Here is a 20,135-nt window from a genome sequence, read left to right as displayed (position 1 = left end):
GTGAACATAGATTTTCATTTCACTTAGATAGTTGCTTCAGAGTGGGATTTCAGAGTCAGATGGCAAGCGTATTTTAACCGTAGAAGAAACTATCATACTGTTTTCCAAAGTGTTTGTCTCATTTTGCACTCCCACTACCAATGCATGTCACTTTTTAAATTTTAGTCATTTTAGTTGGTGTGTAGTGATGTCTTCTTGTGGTTGTAAGTAGCATTTCCCTAGTGACTAATAACGCTGGGCATTATTTTTATGTAATTATTTGCCTTCTATATATATCTTCTTTGATGAAATGTCTTTACAATTATTTCATGCCTTTGAATAACTGCTGTTGAATTTTCAGAATTTTTAAAAATGTATTTAGGATTAACTTCTTTATCAAATTTTTGTTTTGCAGATATTTTCTACCAGTCTTTGACTCTTTTTTCCCATTTTTTTTTAAATAGGGTCTTTTGAATAGCAGATGTTTCCAATTTTTACTTAAGTCCAGTTATCAGAATTTAGGTTTTACATTTAGGTCTGTGATCTGTTTTGAGTTAAATTCTATGCAGTGTGAGGCATGCATCAAGGAACATATATATATTTCTTGAAAAGGTTATTCTGTCTTCTTTGAATTGCCATTTAGGCTTATGTATGGTTGTGTTTATGAGCTCTTATCTGTTCCATTGATCTGTGTATATTTGCCAGGACCTCACAGTCTTGATAACTGTAGCTCCATGGTTCTCAAGTGGGAACAGTTTTGCTTCCCCCTCACCCTGCACCCCAGGCTATCTGGCAATGTATGGGGACAGTTTTGGTTGTCATAATTGGTGGGTGGAGGTCAGGGATGTTACCAATCATCATATAATCCACAGGACAGCCTTCCACAGCAAAGAAGTATCCAGGCCCAAATGTTTGTCTTGTAGAGTTGAAACACTCTGTGTAGTTTTACAGTGAGTCTTGAAATAAGATATTGTGACCCAAACAAGAGCCGTTTTGGAGGAGTGAGGAGAATAATATGAACATATGAGGATGCTGTGAGGATAAAACTGGACAGTGTATGTAAAAGTGCTGGCCACACACCTTATGCTAATTTCCTCATCTTTTGTTACTGCTCCTGAGCTTGACCAAGCTTTCTGTCTTTACAGCCCCTTCAGTGTGACTTCTGCACTCGTCCAGGGCCTCCTTACTCGATTTTGAGACTCTCACTGTGACAGGCATTGTTAATAGAATCCTTGTTTCTCCCTTGCACACTCATGTCATGTGTGCCCTGCTGCGGGGCCTGGCATTTGTTGTCAGAGCAGTGTCTCTTCCCCTTTGGCCACCTGCTTACTAAGGAGGTGTCAGGGTGAAATCATGCTTAAGATCTTCTCCTGGCAGATTTCAAGTGTACAGTGCACGATTAGCAGCTGTCCTTGGTTCCTTTGTGAGGGTGGTTCATGCTGGTGCTGAACCGTCTGATGTATTGGACAAGAAGGTGAAAGCCTCAGGCTATCCTGTTCTGGGAGGGCCCTTCTGGGCCAGATTGCCAAAGATTAATGACCTTGCTGATGACTTTCTCTGGCCTTATGCTGATCCTCTGCTGCATGGCAACTCTGACTGGGCAGTGCCCTTGGCCAGGATGGACCTCAGAGCATTTGCTGCACCTGTTCCAATCTGAACATTTCCCCATGCATGACATTCATTTCACTATTCATTCTTTCATTTAAATGTGACATTTATGGTGCTGTGTTCAAGGATTATAATAAGGAAGGAGATAGAAATGGTTCCTGTCCACACAGAGTTTACACTTTGGACAAGAGGCATTAAGTGGCTTAATAAATACTCAGTAAAGTTTGTAAAATGAACTATAGTCAGTTCTCCATACCGTTTATATAATGTGAATTAGTTTACATTTTGTCTGTGCTGCTTTTATGCTAGAATGGTAGAGCTGAGTGATTGCAGCAGTCACAGAATGGCCTACATAGCTCATAATATTTATTATGTAACACTTGATAGGAGAAGTTTGCTGACCCCTGGTTGGATACCTTAGATGTGTTCAGAAGATAAGGTCACTCAGGGATGTCCTCTGAGTTAAGGGTGAGGAGGGAAGCAGCACTGATGGAAACCACGTGTGGTCACAGACTCTCATAGACACAAAGCCTTGCGGAGGCATCTTCTTGTCCAGTATGTTGGTCCACTTAGCACCAGGCTGGGCCACCTTCACATTGGAGGCTGCATGGTGACTGTAGTTAATGATACAGAATTGTTTACTTAAAACTTGTTGGAAGTACATCTAAGTATTCTTAACACAAAAATCCATAAAAAAACCCAAAAGATAGCTGGGAAAACTCCCCTGTCACTTTATTCCAAGACAGTTTCTAGGAGAGAGGAAGACATTTCTTTCTACTCGTGGAAAAAAATGCAAAAAGTACCGTGAGTCAGAAATGTCTGTCTACCAAAATCCGTCCTCCTAGTTTCGTAGTGTGGCGTGGTAGCTGCCTGATAGCTGTTCAGTCAGGAACTGCATTTCCCACTGTCCTTTGTGTACCCATGTGTACCCACAGCCTAGTGTACCCATGTGACTAGTTCTGACCAATGGATTGGGAATGGGAGTGACCTGTTATTTGCAGGCTGGGATTTTTAATGAAATGCTCACTTGCAAGCCCTCTGTCCCCTTCAGCTATCTGGATATAGAGGGCTCTGAGGTTCTACAGCAGGACTTCTGAAACTTCTGTGTGTTTGAGTCACCTGTACCTGGAGATCTTAAAGCACAGGGCAGGTACAGTAGGTCCAGGGTAGGGTCTGAGATCTTGCGTTTTTAACAAGCTTCCAGGAGACGGCAGTGCTGTTGGTGCTTAGACCTTTATTCTGTGGTGGAGCCATAAAATGAAAGGAACTTGTCTCTGAATCTCTAAATAAGAAAAATCTCCTTTACTCAGCAACTCCTGATCTGTTACCTGAGTGAGAAATAAGCCTTTGCAGAGGGGTATGGGCGTGTGTGCATGCTCAGTCACGTCCGACCCTTTGCAACCCCTATGGACTCTAGCCTGCCAGGCTCCTCTGTCCATGGAATTTTCCAAGCAATACTGGAAAATACTGGTGGCCATTTAGGGGATCTTCCTGACCCAGGGATCGACCCCACGTCTCCTGTGCTTCGTGCATTGCAGGCAGGTTATTTACTGCTGAGTCACAAGGGAAGCCCATTTTAAAACCTGCCAAAGCCTTATACCATTAGCTCATTGACAATAGCAGTGGTTAAGGGGAGGAAAAAAGTCTGGATTTTATATTTGTTGACTTGGTTTAAAAACAGAGAGTGAAAATGTTTGGGATGGGTTGTGAATGACCTGCCTCATCTGGCGGGAAGGTTAGTGGAGAGCAGACCATGAGGGTCTTTGACCCTGAGAAGTCTCGGTGCAGGGAGTTGAGTTAGTCTCTTAAGCAAGGGACCAGCGGGTGAGTGCCAGGGCCCTGGTGCAGGTTGCAGGGCAGAGGTTGGCTGGAGGAGCCCAGCCAAAAGTGTGGTCACTCAAAGGCTGCGTGACACCAGTGACAGAAGCCTGGACAGGGAGGCAGATGGGATACATGGTATCTGAGTGTGTGTGTTATTGGGGAAAGTTGCAGTTGGAGCAGAGAGGCAGAGAGAGTCCAGACCTGCTCCAAGGTCAAAACCCACAGGAGCCTTTTGCCTCCTTGCAGTGAACATTCACAGTGGGGAGGCCAAGTTCATCTGAGGAACCTTGACCAGCTGGACCCAGCGTGCTAGAATTCAGCCAAGGATGCTAGTGGGAAATCTCTCCCTAGGTTCTGAGGAAGAAAGGCTGGAACAAGAAGGCCTGCCCTATCACTGTTGGTATGGTCCTGACCTTACCTTCCTGAAATAAAGCCAGAGCTGGGTCTTCTCAAGGCCTGCTGGATTTCAGACAGAGCTGAGCCTGAGCAGAAACAGGAGGAAGTCAAGGGAAAATAATTACTGGTTTTGGATAAAGCACCTGGGTGGATTGCAGAAGCTAGCCTTCATCCCATCCGGTATTCAGATAACATCAAGCCCTTCTGTCAGAATTGTGTAGAAATAGCAGCAAACCTGAGAATTGCTAACTGTCCACTTTGACTAGTCAGGGTCACTTACCATGTTGAAAACCATTTTTATTCAAGGGAAACTATAGTGGATTTAGACATGAGACCAGTTTTGGTTTTTTTTAATTATCTGATGATTTAAATACTCACCGAGCACCTATTGTATGTTAGGCACCATGAAGATTAATTGTAGAAATCCAAGATGAATTTTCATACTTTGATGATAGAGAAGAGAGCAGATTATAAGAAAGTGAATCTGTGTACTGATTAGATGCCTGTCCAGGAAAGCTCTTGGAAGAGTTGAAACACACAAGCAAGGCCTCCAGGGTCCTTCCAGAAAGGCTGGCAACTGCCTCATCTGGGGCCTGGGAGAGGCTGAGCTCTGGGTCAGCAGCCTGTGAGAGCTGCAGCCTCCAGCAGAGGATGGAGAGGAAGGAAGAGAGGCAGGAAGCATAAAGGTGGTCTCCACCCCAGCTCCGGGTTCTGTAGGGGGACCCGCATCGTGTCAGGCCGTCCTTCCAATGAAACCCATCAGTGCCTCCCTGCGGTGTGGAGGCCCACATCCTGGCCAGGGCCTGTCAGATCTCCATCCCACGGCCCCCCAGCCCTCTGGCCAGTTTTTGATATCCTCTGCCCCCAGGTGATCGGCTGCTATCAGGTCTCAGGATTTGTAGCTTGGGCCCCAGGCCTTTTTCTTCTCAGGTGGCTGAACGGCTCCACTTTGCCCAGGACTCAAGGTGGGAAGGGTGTTGCTTGGATGCCCACTCAATAGTTTCGAAACCAGGACCATCCTTGTCGAACTGGGGGAAGTTGTCACCTTGTTCCCCGAGGCCTGGACCCCCCCACGCTGTTCCTGTAGTGACATCTGCACACATTGAGCCAGTTCCTGGCTGTTTTCTTAGGAGAAGCCCTGGGTATACCCCTCCTGGCCTCATGGGGCCTCCTGCTTGCCCACTCTGGCTCCTTCACTTCTCCTTTGTAGCTCTTATTACAACTGCAAGTAACATAACTAGTTGTGGAATTAGCTTCCTGATACTTAAAGCCTGCACATCTCTGACAGGTGGGTAGTGCCTGTCTGGTTTAAACTTATAGTCTCGGCCCTCTGCACAGCATCTGCCACACGACTGACACTGATAAATATCTGCTGAACGAGGATTCCGGAGCACCACTGCAAACCATTGCATATCTCTCAGCTGTAAGAGCAACAGCTTAAAAATGCGTCTGTGTCATTGTGTATGTACTCTGTGCTCGAGTCAGAGTCCCTGGCTGTTTCTTGGCACCCCTAACAGGTGCTCAGGTCTCCTTATTTCTCACGTGGAGGGTGTCAGTGCCTGCCAGCGCGTCTCCTGTCTCCACTGCACCTGGACAGGGATGCCAGGGCCTCCTCCCAGAGCTGAGTGCTGAGTTCATCTTTGCTCAGAAAGCTCTAATGACGCTCGACTGCTCATAATAGCATTTGTGATCTGCTTTCCCTTACCTCTGTTTATTCTTCTGCCTCTGTCTCTGTCAGTCTCGGTCAAAATAAACAATTCATTGTTTCTCTAACGTACCTCCGGGTTTCTTAACTCTGACTTCCCTCATGCTGTTCTACCCCTTATCCCTCCCTTACCTTTTGAAATCCTACCCATCCTCCAAAGCCCACTGACACACCCCTTGTCCAGGGTCACTTCTACCTGCCTCCACCCATTTCTGTGTTCTTTCGAAACAGACATTTCCACTGTGTTAACTGTCTTGATCTTCTAACCAGATTATAGGCAACTTGAGAACAGGGGCTGTGTTCTGTACATCTGTAATGCTTTATAGACCGTACTCAACACTATTCAAAAATGTTTGTTAAACTGAGTTAAGTAGGTTTAACTTCATGCTCCTTTTGTTTCATGTAGCCTGTAAAATAGTTTTATAAAAATTCTAGATCTGATTTCATTTTTAAGTTGACATCTCCGTTTTTTCAACAAATTTAAATATTGCCAAGGATATACTTTTTTATATATGCTTTAAATGTATCTTATTTAAACCTTGTAGTTGTAGATTTGACTCATTTAACTTATGGAAAATACCTGCTATATAATCTAACTGGCAAAGCTAGTCCTTGTGGTCAAGTCAGACAAACAGCCAAACCACACATTCAATCAGAAAAGAAGTCTGGCTTTATTTTAAAATGTAGATAAACGTGGGTGCTAATTCTTAGATAGGAACCCTATGGGGCTCTTGAATTGAAGGAAGGCATTGCCCGTGTAAGTGATGCTCTCTAGTTTTCTAGTTTCTAGTTTTCTCTCTAGAAGGCTGCCTTCTCCAGTTGTCACTTTAATGCCCTAGAGGTTTTACACTTCAAGGGGATGAACAGAGTCAAATTTAGGTTACGTGGTAAGTCCATCTTTCTTCCATATGTGGAGGGTCCTTGTGTAGGGCAGGTGGGAATGGGCAGTGGGCAGGCCACGGGCCTTGAAATTGATAAAAATGGAAGATGGAGTTCTGGAAGTGGATTCCAGGTAAGCCAGGTCTCTGCCTGTGTGCGCCCTGGAAAGTCTCTGTGTACCCCCCAGGGACTGTGTGTTCTTGGTGTGAAGGCATTTGACCCAGGAGGAAGGCACAGTGGAGATCGCATCTTCTTTCACATGGATACACCTTGTGAGGGTTTTAGAAAATTTACCTTCCACTTAATGAAGAAAGGTGACTTTGTTGTTTCACAAGATTTCCAGGTGAACTCATTCTCCAAGACACCGTTACATCAGAAGAAAAGATCCAATGAAACTCTCGGAATCATTTAAAACAGATGCGGCCTTCATCTGCGGTTGCCAGCAACCCTCCCCCAGGGCGGTGGACAGACTTCAGCTTTCCTGGATCTCTGGGCTGCCGGGGTGATATGCCACCAGTGTGGCCCAGCAGGAGGTCAGTGTAATTCGAGATTGTTGCTCCATCATTTATTCCCAAATGTTTACACACTACAGCTGCTATTACCACCAGTGAGCATAACCATCATCTCCACACATTTAATTGGTGCCCTAAATAAACTTGACATGATGCAGAATCATGCACTATCATTGGACATAGTGCCCTTACTATGTTAAGACTTGGAAAGCACTCTGGAGATTTTGTAGGCATCCCATCTGGCGCTGTGGTTATCTGAAAAAGAAATATTTTTAGTCCAAATTCTTCAGCAGTTAGGTCACTTGATTTTGCAGTGAGTTTGGCCTGAAAAATAATACCAGTTGGGCAGGGTCAGATTCATTCTAGGGGAGCTCCAAGCTTACACAGTTTGGGAGAGACTCAATAAGAAAGAAAACGTAAAATTTCCCATGAGCTTGAGGGCTCACACATGCTTCAGTTCCTCCAGCTTCACAGCAAACCCACCTGTACCATAGGAACAGGGGTCAGGTGTCTGGCAGAGTACCTTGCACTTGGAGTACTCACTTGAAGCTATTCCAGGCATTGGTAGCCCCCAAGAGCCGCACACTTCACCACGTCTGGGGTGTGTATGATCCACTGCTTGGAAGGGGAATCAGATCCTGATGAAAGCGAGGGGTTCTCTGCTGAAAGCCTTGCTGTTGTTCCAAGACAGAGGCTGCAGATTGGTAGGCTGTGGGCCAGACTCAGTCTGCAGATGGTTAGTCGTGGTAGTGTCTTATCTTTTTGTTCAATGTTTCTTAGAAATGTGAGTTAAACTTGTCAAACTTTAAAAACCATAAATTTCATATAAAAAGCTGATTTCTTTTTTTGTTTTCTTTCCCCCCCCCCCCACCCTTCTCATGAGGAACTGAAAGATAGTTCCACAGTAACAGATCACAGCTTTAGAGGACGGATGCGCTTATTGGTCCACCCAGCCCTCACCTTGGCTATCTTCACGTTTATTTTCTGCCTGACCTTGGAAACTTGATTCATGGTTAAGGCCTTGTCCTTTGAGGCTCCTCACTTGCTCAGCCCTGTGCTGCTCTGTCCCTGCCCTGATAACCTTTGGTGTCTGGTCTGTGATCTTTTTGATGTCCTAATGACTTTTTTCCTTTTAAAGATGTAATTGCCCGTGCATGATTAATATTGACACCTCATTTTTTAAACTAAACACATTGTTTTATAGATCTTGCTTTTTTCAACTTGCACTTGGCTTTTCTCTGGTTAGTCCATAAAGAACGACATATATTTATGGTAATTATCTCAATTTGTGTGCTTGATTTAACACTTCGTATTAGCTTCTTCCCTTTTCTGAGCGATACACAGTAGGTTTAAATCTTTAAAAAAAAAAAGCCTACTGGGGTAATAATGGTCAGTTGGGAATTTTAGGCCTCCTGTTGACATCAGTGGAAGTCTTGATTAGGATTGAGAACTATTTCTTTGGATTGTAATCTTGATGGCACGGTTGTCATCATCCTATTCCTAGTACTTCCTAGAACTCTCTTCTCTGTAGTGCAAGTATTGTTTTATGTTGCCAACAGTTTATCTGGTCATTCATTTTGTACCTTCACACTGCTTTTCACTAAATATTGGCTTCTGCATAAGCTTGGATTTTGCATGAAAAAAATTCAGAATTAAAAGAAAAAAAATGCGATGGAATTTACTGGTGATTGATACCTACCTTTTTGGGAAAAAAAAGTCTCAGTATCAATCAGCATAGCAAGCAACAGAAACAGTGCCAATTCATGAATGATGTAGTCAGTTGACAGGCAAATACCAACTAGAGTGTCTGTAAGAAAACTGTTTACTAGGGTGAAAAAGGTCTACAGTTATCTCCCCTTGTAGTTTCACTGCATGAATCAACTTTCAAAGAAGTCCTATTTGGGGCATTACACTTATATTTTGAAAAATCTAAGACAACTGCAGTTTTTAAAAATCAACTCAGCTTCTGGTAATTACTTCCTTCAAATTAACACTGCCAAAAAAAAAAAAAGAGTTTTGTGCATGGTTAGAACTGGCTAAGTTTAAAATAAATTTAGTGGAGTAAATGAATTTTAAAAGTAAGCTGGTACAAGACTTGAATTTGGTTTTTATCTCTAAGAGACATTTTTCTTAAAATGTTGAGCTGCCTTTGAAAACATATTTTTAAGTTTCTTTACCTATTAAGTGATCTGATTTGTATTTGCCTTTGAAATCTTTTACTGTCATTTTTGTTGTTTCTGTTGTTGAGTCGCTAAGTTGTGCCCTACTCTTTGCCATCCCGTGGACTGTAGCACGCCAGGCTTCCCTGTCCTTTGGTGTATCCCGGAGTTTGCTCAAACTCATGTCCATTGAGTCAGTGATGCTCTCCAGCTATCTCATCTTCTTCTGTCATCCCCTTGTCCTCCTGCCCTCAATCTTTCCAAGCATCAGGGTCTTTTCCAGTGAGTCAGCTCTTTGCATCAGGTGACCAACATATTGGAGTTTCAGTCACTTTTGTTAAGGGAATGTTATTCTGCAGTGACCTATGATCCTGTCTGACCGAGGGTTTTAAAACTTTTTGATAATTTTTTTTTTAACAAAACTTCCCAAATCAAATTCTAATGAAGTTCTTTTGACCCCTAGCTAATTTTGGGTTGCTTCAGAGGGCCCCTGGAAAACTTCAGAGAGAGATACTGAACAAATTAGGTTCATTTGGTATGTCAAATTTCATGGTAAGTACTGTCAAATGAGTAATAAATCTTTGGTTATGTGATAAGGGGAAATGTTATTAACATAGATATTCCAGAAGTTGCATGGAATTCTTAAAGTCTGATACTCCTGGTAAAATTATCACTCATAATTCTAGTTATTAAAGTGTTATATATGATAGCAGTAGCCAAATTTCTTTGTCAATTGCATTTAGTCAAATTTTAAAAGTGCCATATATCTTTTGTCACTATTGACATTTATGGTTTTATTCTGATGCTTTTACAAAAATGCTCCTCTTCAGAAAGATTTATGGGAAGAACATTAGGACCAGAACAGGTTTCTGACTTTCAGACAATAATGCTGAACTTGGTAAGAGATTAAGGAATTCTGAAAGGAAACCTGATGGCTTCATAAAACTGTTAACAATAGGAGTGAATGAACTGATGACTCTGGCTGTAGTTTTTATGGTTTCTATCCGAAAAGTAACTGGTTTTAACCTGTTTTCCAGATATAAGGAAACCCTCCTCCTCAAGCTAATTATGACTTGGTTTGGTATATTATGCTTTTGTAAACTGAATTGAAACATTTATCTCACCTATCTGATCCCTCCAGAGATTGGAAATGCTTAGGTTCCTAGTAGCTTTGTCTGATATATTAGGAAGGACACCTCCTAACAGATACAGGAGTCTCAAGGAAAGGAACTCGCCCGTCTGTGAGACTGTCTGTGACAAGCCCTTGGGTATGACTTTCCGATTTCTGAGAGGCCTTTTACAGGTTCAGTCGGAGACTACTTATAAAAGAAGTTCCCTCAAAGCTGTTAAAAAAACAAAAGCCTATGCAATCAACTGTATTTATATAAATCATCAGGCCAAGTTTATTGAGATCAGACTTATTCTGGAAACAAATTAGTCTTAATTTGGTAGAAATGAGAGTAATTTTAGGAAAAGATTCTTTCAGTGAGTACTAAATTCTAGCTGTGTTGAGGTCTGCATTTATGAAAACTCACTTTTCAGATGGTTCCTTGATGTTATATTAAGTTTAACTGAATAATTAATAGGACACCCTAAGTTTGTTTCTGAAGCTTATCTTAATAGTCTGTCTTTAGAGGAAGATCAGGTATCCCACAACCTGCAAGCAGTATTGTGTGTACAAAGGCCCACCTCCCACTTAGGTAGAAAGATCCTTATCAGGTACTCTGCACTAGCTCATGCACTGCAAAATTGAAAGAAATTGACTGTTGGATTAATATTTCCACTTAGAAAGGGCACCTACACTGAACTGGTCTACAGAGAGGACTGTTGATCTCGAATTCACCTTCAAACAATGCTCAAACAGAGGAGAAACTACACTCAGACCAGGATGAGAAAACGACAACATCAGAAGTAGACAGCTAACTGAAGATGCTGGACCTGACCGGTAAGATCATTTGTGTTTCCTTGACTTCTTGGGCCTTTGTACTTAAATCAGATGTTTTTCTATCATGGGCATGATCCTGAGCTGGTTTTAAAATTCAGTTCCAGTTGTTGGGTTTGTGACCAATTACCTGTGTCTAGTATTTCTGTGTTACTTTGGATTTCTCCTCTCCTTTTGGTTGGCTCTTAGGAAATTTATTTTAAAAGAAAGAAATAGTTCTGTTCCAGACACTATTATTAGGTGATATCCCTTCACCGGGCCAATTAATAATACCTTCTCTGACCCTGGCCATAAATAGACATTTTCAAGTTGAGTCAGAGCAACAGACAAAAAAATTTTAGCCAAAGAATATAGCTTCACACAATTTTGAGACTATGTGGTTAACACTAGGCTGTGTCCATTTAAGTTTAAAGACTCCCTTATGTTGGGGACAATTAAACCATACTGTGGATAGCCAGGGCTTCCCAGGTGGCTGAAGTGGTAAACAGTCCACCTGGAGGAGGAAATGGCAACCCACTCCAGTGTTCTTGACAGGATAATGCTGGCAGGCTGCAGTCCATGGGGTCACAAAACAAGACAGATACAACTGAGCAAACACGCACGCTCAAGGATAGCCAACCTAGTCACACTAGGAAGTTGGGCTGGGTGCCTTACGGACAATGCCAGGATTGGTAAACAGACAACCTGGGCTTGCTCCTTACCAACACTGGTAGCTGTATTGTTTGTATATTGCCTGTTTTACAAAATTGTTTCTCGCTTTATCAAATGTGTGACTGAACTTCTGATAAAATGATGATTGGAAGCACTTGACCAGATACATAGTTCTCCTATAAATATATATATATAATATATATATAAATATATATGAGATAAATGATTTTAATAGTATAACTCTAGATATGGGAAGAAGCAATAAGAGGGAATTTTTTTTCCTGGACCATAACAGACTAGTAAGACGGTATTGTCCAGAGACTTTTGACTACTGTTAGTAAGGCCTAGTCCAGTAGTAGCACACTGAGTGGCCTAACAATGAAATCCTCACCTGACCTGGGGATCCCTAGCACCGTGGGCCAAAATAGTCACAAAAGGCCTCCCAGTCCACACATTTATGACCATGAGGGAACCCTGCCAACTAAAAATGGGCACTTGCCATCTGCCTCTACACAGATGAGGTCACTCTCCACTGCAGTCACTGACCTTCAACACCTCCTGAATGGAGGTCAGGGTAGAGATCCGGAATGGGACACTCTGTGCTCTGGGAGAACAGGCCCTTGGATAGTCAGGTGTTCTCTGGAAATTTTACAAGCTCGGTGCTTGCATCTCCTCACACCTAGAAAAGCACTCAAATCATTAAAGGTGACATCTGCTCCTCATGACTAGCAGCAAGCCTCCACCTGAATGTGTGCCTGACTGCACATCCCACCCCTTCGCTAAAATCATACATAATACATAATACTGACCTCTCCCCACCTCTCTGAGGCAGTTTCTCAGTTTCTCTGAAATGCTGTCTTCTGGGCTATAGTCCTCATTTTGCCCCAAATAAGACTTAACTCACAACTCTCATGCTGTGAGTTTTGTTTTGTTTTGAGTTGACAACACACAGCCTATATAGTTGGAAAAAGAAAATATTTTTGGATATATATTTTATTTGACAGTGTTTTAGAATATCATACAGTAAACAAGATTTCTGTAAAAGTTAATTTATCCATAGTGGTGCGTTTCATAAAAATAGTTGCTCACTTACAGTCTTTCTGTGACTATTAATACATGTAATTATATTTATAGAGATACACTGTACAGGGTAAATTCACCGCTAACACTACACAGAGATTATCTGGAACGGGGTTTAGACGCTGTGCTGTCCTCACAGGTTATGGATCACAGCCACATACAGCGGTTACTGCACAAGCAGTGGCTGTGAGCTGTGCAAGTGAGAGCCTACGCGAGCGTGACCTCAGGGTTCTGTCCTCCTGTAACACGTGGAAAGCAAAGGGCAGGGGATACAGTACCCAGACGTGCAGCTACACTACAGAAGCATTGTCCAAAACCAGATTCAATAACTTAATGGCAAAATAGGCTGGATTTCTAGTCCAGGGAGAAAGACTAATTGAGATTAAGCCAGAAGTACTGTAAACTGCTACGTGTGTTTGTGCTTTAGTTTATGATGACTAAGTTTCATTTTTTGGAAATTGCTTTTACAGGCTGCAAGACTCTTCACTTGAGGCTTTCAACTCTATTGTCCTCTTGTCAAACAACTAAACTATACCTCTGCTTGATGGGGATTAAACAGCTGGTGCTCAGGATACTGCACTTAAAGAGAGAGGGAAGAGGCAACCCAAGGAAGCGGTTTACATGTGCCCTCTTGTGGTGGACCTGATCGCCCTGTTTGACGTTCTGACTTCAGGTTGGGGAGGTAAGGCTTATTTACATGTGAACTCCTGTGAGGGGCAGAGTATGGGAAGCCTCATTATATCAGGTCACATTAAAGAGAAACTGCCCTCTGAAACATTTGCCTTTTAGTATGTGTAGCTACAAATAAGAATGCATGGATAATTAACTGAAGGTAAAAATTAAAATGGCAGAGAAGATAGGCAAGCCTTGGAATTTTCCTAGGTTATCAACCATGGACAAGGAAAATAAACATCTAGACAAAACAAACCAAATAGAAATAAAAGGAGAAATAATAAGCAGAAAAGAATGCTAAAAAGATCTGTGTTCTTTAATGAAAATAAATGGGCTATAATAGTTTTTTAATATTAGAGATTCACTATAATCTGAGAAATGTAGGAGGAATACTTTGTTCTGTCAAGGTGAAAATGTAATGGAAAGAGGGTTCTTAAAAAGACAACAAAATGAGTGAAATATAACACTGCTGTCAAGGAAACTTCTATCTCTGAGCCTGAGAGGAGAGGAAAGCCTTCTCATAAAGGAACTGCAACAATGCCAATCTCAATTTAACAAATTGTGGTCCTTCAATTTATAAAGTTTGTATTGTAGATGAAAACTGATTAAGATCTATGAGCTAAACTGCAAAATTCTGACTTATGGCAAACTGTTCCCTAGAATACAATTTTTAAAACCTTTTTTTCTACCACTGAAATGTACAGAAACGTGATTACAGAAATGGCAGTACAAATGGCATCACACCAGTGAACTCACTAGGTTTCTAACTCACCCTGCAAGTGTGCAGGGAACACTGCTTCTAAGACTGGTGATGGGTGCCACGAGTGAGCCGTGGAAACAGGTCATGGGCGAACAGTTCTGAATGTTTCAAAGAAACCTTTTAACCCCTGTCTAGATATGTCAAGAACAATTTATTTACAACTCTTCAGATCAATTAAAAGATATAATCTTGTCTCAGTTTCAGCTTGCTCCGTGCAGTTTGATTTTTAAGGCGATATTCCAGTTTGTGATTGCTCTTAACTTGTCCAGTTTCTTGAAACAAAGTTTGGATGACATCCAAATCCTTCATGCAGTGGGGGAAATTTTTTTTCTTTTCTTTTTTTTTCTTTTACTAAAGCTACACTGCACTCTCTGTGATGTTCTTCATGTTATTTTGGTTCTTCCGTAGCTGCCAAAGCCCCCACTGTGTAACAGGGGGCTTTAGGATCAGTTTAGGTCTGCACTGCGGACACCGTCCGGACCATGCTTGTTGGACACGTGGGGCTTCACATCGGTGCTCCCAAGCCTTGGTGCCGCGTGGATTTATGCATGTGACAGTGGAAATAAATTAAAACGCCGAGAGACGGAACCTAAGAAGAATGGCCTACAGGTATTGAGGCGGGGCGGCGGGCTCATCTCCCCGGGGCTGAGGCGCCGGGTTTGAGGACGCCCGGCAGCTTGTCGGAGCCTGGCACCTTCCACGGCCCGGGCGCCACGGCAGCCTTGCGCACAGGGGCGCCGCCAGGGGGCCGCGCGCCCTGCCTGGACCCCGCCCGCGCCCCCGCCCGGCCCTCGACCTCCCGCGCGCCCCCGCCGCGGCCCGGGCCCACGAAGGCAGGTGCCGCGCCGGGGCCTCCGTGCCGGCCGAGCTCGGAGCCCGCCGTGGCCTGCAGCCCCTCCTTGCCGGCCCGCGCCGCTTCGGCCACTGCGGGCCCAGGCGCCCTGGTCTCGGAGGAGGGCCTGCCGGCCTCAGGCTGCCCCTGGCTGCCAGGCACCTCCTCGAGCCCGGGTTGCATGGCCCTCTGCGGGCTGGCCGAGCGCTCGCTCTGCTCCCCAAGGCGCTGCTTCTTCTGGCTGCCGGCTGAAAGCTCCTTTGGTTTCCTAACGTCGTGTTCCCTTTTGATATCCCAAGTTGGGTCTGGGCTTATCTGGTGGGAAGGGTCGGAGTGTGGGGTTGGATGTGATGGAGAGAATGGAGAGAGGACGTCCTCCAGGGAGACGCCTACTTCCGGCAGACCTGGGGAGGCGGCAGCGGGAGAACTCCAGGAGCCGGGTTCGTCTGTGGGGCAGGAAGCGCAGGCATTAGGGGCCAGCCGCACACGCTTTCCACCTCCCGCCACCTCCCTCCATGTGGGAATGAGAGCAGGTGGCCGGGGACCCCCTGCTCTCGACGCCCCAAGCCACTGCCACCCCCACCCACACTGCCAGGAGGGCAGCTGACCTCCCCCCGGGGGCTCTCTGTTCCCATCCTCTGCCTCACCCCTTCCCTCCTTGGTGGTTCAGGAAGGCTGTTAGAAAGCCTAGGCCTAATCCATCCCTTTGCCCTGAGGTCTGACAGTGACTTGGCAGAACGTAAATCACCTAGGGCAGCCATGAAAACTACAGATTCTTCGATGGTCAGACCCAGAGCTTCCAGTAGGATAGGGCCACGGAAGTCCTCTGCATTTTTAACAGGCATCCAGGTAATTCAGAAAATGATTGGAGAACCAGCTTTTGAGAAATACTGGCCTGCAGTCTCTGGAGGAAGTTGGGGGAGTGACTTTCTCACAGTTCAGTGTCACTCAAGACATATTTCTTAGCGACCACCAGACAGAGAATTTGGATAAAGACACCTAAAAAGGTTCGTTTTTCTGAGGACAGGGGTGAGCAGTGGGACCAGGCTGGTGTGGAAGGAGGGACCCTTCTATGAGGCTCTGCCTTAAAGTGTTAGAAAGTTTTGCAGAAACTTGGACTTCCTGGATGGACACCCTCTAGGAACTCTTTCCTATATACATATATACACACACATATCTATATTGTATAATTTCCAACTTTCCTTTGGCGTTATATTGTCAACCTGAGTTCCGAGATTCAAACAGGTAATATAAAGTTGTCTACTAGATGTTCAAACTTTATTGTTAAAACACAAATTATTTTATTCTGCAGGAACCTGAGGTTGATTGGAGACAAGATGGCAGAGTAAAAGGACCTTTCATGAGCATGCTGGTCACAACTAACTGCTGAACAGCCATTGATAAAAGACAGGAATCTACCAGAAAAGGATATTCTGCATCCAAAGACATAAGAAGAAACCACGAGATAGCGGTAGGAGGGGCACGCTCATGATATAATCAAATCCCTTACCACCTGGGTGGGAGACCCACAAACTGGAGAATAATTACATTGCAAAAGTCCTCCCACAACCTAGAAGAAATAGGCATATTCTTAGAAAGGTACAGTCTCCCACGACTGAACCAGGAAGAAGTAAAAAAAAAAAAAAAGAACAGCCCAATGACAAGTACTAAAATTGAATCTGTGATTTAAAAACTCCCAACAAACAAAAGTCCAGGACCAGATGGTTTCATAGGCGAATTCTACCAAACATTTAGAAAAGAGTTAATTAACATCTATCTTGAAACTATTTCAGACGAAGGAAAACTTCCAAACTCATTCTATGAGGCCACCATCACCCTGGATTGAAAGACTCAATATTATCCAAATGGACTATATTCTCTAAGGCCGTCTACAGACAAAGTGCAGTTCCTATCAAACTTTGGTTTCCCACCTGGGCTCCTACCATGACCCAGTCTTCTCTTTACTTCTCCTCTTCCCCACCTCTGGTCTCCATGAAGCAGCCACAGCACTGTCTCTGAGACATAAATTTGATCATGCCATTCCTTTGCTTAAAACTTTTGGTGGATTCTCACTGCTCTTAAGACTAAGATCATTAACAAGGCCCACAAAAGCATGCCTCGTCTGGCCCCGGCCAGCCTCCCCAGCTTCACCTCTATTCATCCCCCTTTCCTCATCCACACTGGTCTTTGTGCAGTTACTCAAACACACAAGCTCATTCTGTATTCTGGGACCATACATCATTGCCGGCTCCTCTGCACCCCCCAGTGATTCACATGGTGAGTTCTTTTTCATTCTTTAGGACTCTTGAATATTACCCAAGAGAACCCCAACCCACAGTAGGTACTCTGGTCTCCTTGAGAGCTGCTTGCCCTTTTATTTCCTCATAGTGCTTATCATTTGGAATTAATACTTGGCTGCCCCTTTGATTAACGTAAGTCTCAATTAATAGATTGTAAGTTTCATGAGGGTAGTGACCACACTGGTCTTGTGTATCACAGTGGACTTAACATCTAGCATAGTGCTTGACACAATAATACCTGTTCACTGTATATTTGAAGAAAAACTAAATCTACTGCACAGATAGAAATGGAAGACTTTCCAAGGGGAGGATGGTGATGAAATGATGGTGACGTCTGTTTGAAGTGTGAGAGGAAAGAAGGAAGTCTGCAGGAAGAGAGCAGGAGGAGGACACCAGTGACAGGAAGTCCACGGGGAAGAGTCCTCAGCTTTCCCTGGTGGCTTCTCGGAGGCTGAGTGTGGAGAGGTTCCTGATCCAAGTCCATCTGATTCAACAGATGTGCTTTCCCTCTGTAATCTTCTCAGTTACAATGATAATAATGCCTTTGCTTAAAGGAACGCCATCCCTATGGAAGCATGAAGCAGCATGCCAGTGAATGTTCAGATTAGCCCACAGGTAAGACAGAACCGACACATCTTACGCGCCCTCGAGGGAGAAGCAAACCCCTTTCCTAAGTTAGGATCAGCTTCCTTCCCCTTGCTGTTATCAGCTCTAGCCAGTTTGGATCTCTCCTAGAAAACAAACCAGTGAATACGCATTACATATTACTAGTATATGGTGTACACACATTACACACTCACACACACCATTATCTCTGGGTTAAAAGATGTATGACCTCTTAAATTATCTTGTAGGAACCTGGCAATTTTGAAAAAATAAAATGCCCTCTTTCACTTCATATGTCCAAGCTTTAAAAAGAAAAAACCTTATCTACTGTGCTTCGACCACTCTTTTATTTTATTGAATATCACTAGAGTGACAATAACCAGAGAGGTGATCTGCTAGGAATAAACTACTTATTGTAGTAAATATCTTTACTTATTGTACTACTTATTGTAGTAAATATCGTAGTAAATATTTTTATTGGTTTTCCCAGGTGGCTCTTATTGGCAGCAAAAATTTGTATAGAAGAGGAAAACAAGTCAAGGAGGAGTTGATTTTTTTTCTGTGCTTGAAGGGTAAGGGAGACCCTTGGAAGGAAGGAAGGAAGCCAGGGATGGTGGCAGGGAAAGAGGATCTGTCTCCCGCTCTACCCCTTACCATAAGGCCTCGAGGCTTCCAGCTTGGGCTGACTGGTCCCGCAAACCCTGAAAAAGAGTTCCTGCACTTCTCTCCTCCTCTCAGTGAGGTCTGGGGCCTGAAGCCTAATGGCTGCCTTTTGGATTAAGGTGTCCCAGAAAGTAATAGCACTATCAGCACCATTGGAATGACTAATACTGACAACAGCTAACATGGATTGAAGTGCTTCCTAGGTACCAGGAACTGTTCTGAACTCTTAAGATGTATTTACTCACCTATAAACTTGCACATTTACAGATGGGGAAACCAAGGCACAAAATTTACCTTTTTCAAGACTACATAGCAGAAGGTAATAGAGCAGGGTTGTTGAATGACTTTCTGAATGGGGTGAAGTCTACAAGCTCAGCTAGAATACTGTCACTAGACTCCTTTGCTATCAACTCTTGATTGGGGCTCATCTCTTCTAGGGCAGCTCGACAGGAACTCCCATCTAAAGCACTGTCAGAGGCAGATCTTTTATTAATCCAAATAGTCTCTGAAATGCTGTTTGTGTTTGAATCTTGGTCACAGAGGAACAGTTACCAGAGCTGGGGTGTTGTGTTGATCTGTGGAAATGCTGGGCATATTATTAGCTAGAATCAGAACAGTGAGATTAGATGTCTTAAGGTTGGGGATAATATGCTTTAAAAATATCCCTCACGTTGTCACACCTTGAACCTGAATTGAATTGAAAATCTCATCTACAGTGGAAATAGTCTCTTCAAGTGGTGTTGGAAAAGTTGGATAGCTGCATGTAAATCAGTGAAGTTAGAACATACCCTCACACCATACACAAAAACTCAAAATCGCTTTTAAAGACTTATATATAAGACATAAATCGTAAAACTCCTAGAAGAGAACACAGGCAGAACATTCTCTGACATAAACTGCCAGTGTTTCCTTTGGTCAGTATCCCAAGGCAATAGAAAAGGAAACAAATGGGACCTGATCAAACTTAGAAGCTTATAAAAGATGTTCCTTATTGCTAATTATATTAGAGAAATGCAAATCAAAACTACAGTGAGGTACCACCTCACAGTGGTCAGAATGGCCATCATAAAAACTGCAAATAACAAATGCTGGAGAGGATGTGGAGAAAAGGAAACTCTCCTAGAGTGTTGTTGAGAATGTAAGTTGGTATAGCCACTGTGGAAAATACAATAGTGGTTTTCCAGAAACTGCTAAGAAAACTAAAAATAGGATTACTATATGATCCAGCAATCCCACAACCTGAATGTCCATCCAGATGAATGGATAAAGATCTGGTGCATATATACATTGGAATACTACACACCAAAAAATAATGCCATTTGCAATAACCTAGATGCAACTAGAGATTATCATACTAAGTGGAGTAAGTCAGAAAGAGAAAGACAGATACCATATGATATCACTTACACGTGGAATCTAAAGTGACACAAATGAACCGATCTATAAAACAGAAACACGGACATAGAGGACAGACTGGTGGTTGCCAGAGGGGCGGGGGAGGGGGAGGGTGGGGTTAGCAGATGTAACCTTTGATATATAGAATGGATAAACAACAGGGTCCTACTTTGTA

At 43.4% G+C, this 20,135-nt stretch overlaps 1 protein-coding gene and 1 long non-coding RNA gene across 4 annotated transcripts in view; one reads left to right on the top strand and one right to left on the bottom strand.

Annotated features, from left to right (window-relative positions):
• The window catches only part of LOC133072182 (uncharacterized), a 50,669-nt gene extending 30,617 nt beyond the window's left edge, over positions 1-20,052 (top strand). The window contains exons 6-11 of the long non-coding RNA XR_009696657.1: positions 6,724-6,921; positions 9,523-9,611; positions 10,848-11,004; positions 13,203-13,414; positions 14,573-14,773; positions 16,309-20,052. This is a non-coding gene — a long non-coding RNA (uncharacterized LOC133072182). The remainder of the gene's footprint in view (positions 1-6,723; positions 6,922-9,522; positions 9,612-10,847; positions 11,005-13,202; positions 13,415-14,572; positions 14,774-16,308) is intronic.
• The window catches only part of MAGI2 (membrane associated guanylate kinase, WW and PDZ domain containing 2), a 1,418,975-nt gene continuing 1,413,635 nt past the window's right edge, over positions 14,796-20,135 (bottom strand). For all 3 annotated transcript variants that reach the window (XM_061165155.1, XM_061165157.1, XM_061165156.1), the window contains one exon: positions 14,796-15,442. In XM_061165155.1, the coding sequence (XP_061021138.1) occupies positions 14,796-15,442 (647 nt within the window). The remainder of the gene's footprint in view (positions 15,443-20,135) is intronic.

This window comes from Dama dama, chromosome 18 (assembly GCF_033118175.1).
Source record: "Dama dama isolate Ldn47 chromosome 18, ASM3311817v1, whole genome shotgun sequence".
Lineage (NCBI taxonomy): Eukaryota > Metazoa > Chordata > Mammalia > Artiodactyla > Cervidae > Dama > Dama dama.
This window is presented reverse-complemented; position numbering and strand designations above follow the sequence as displayed.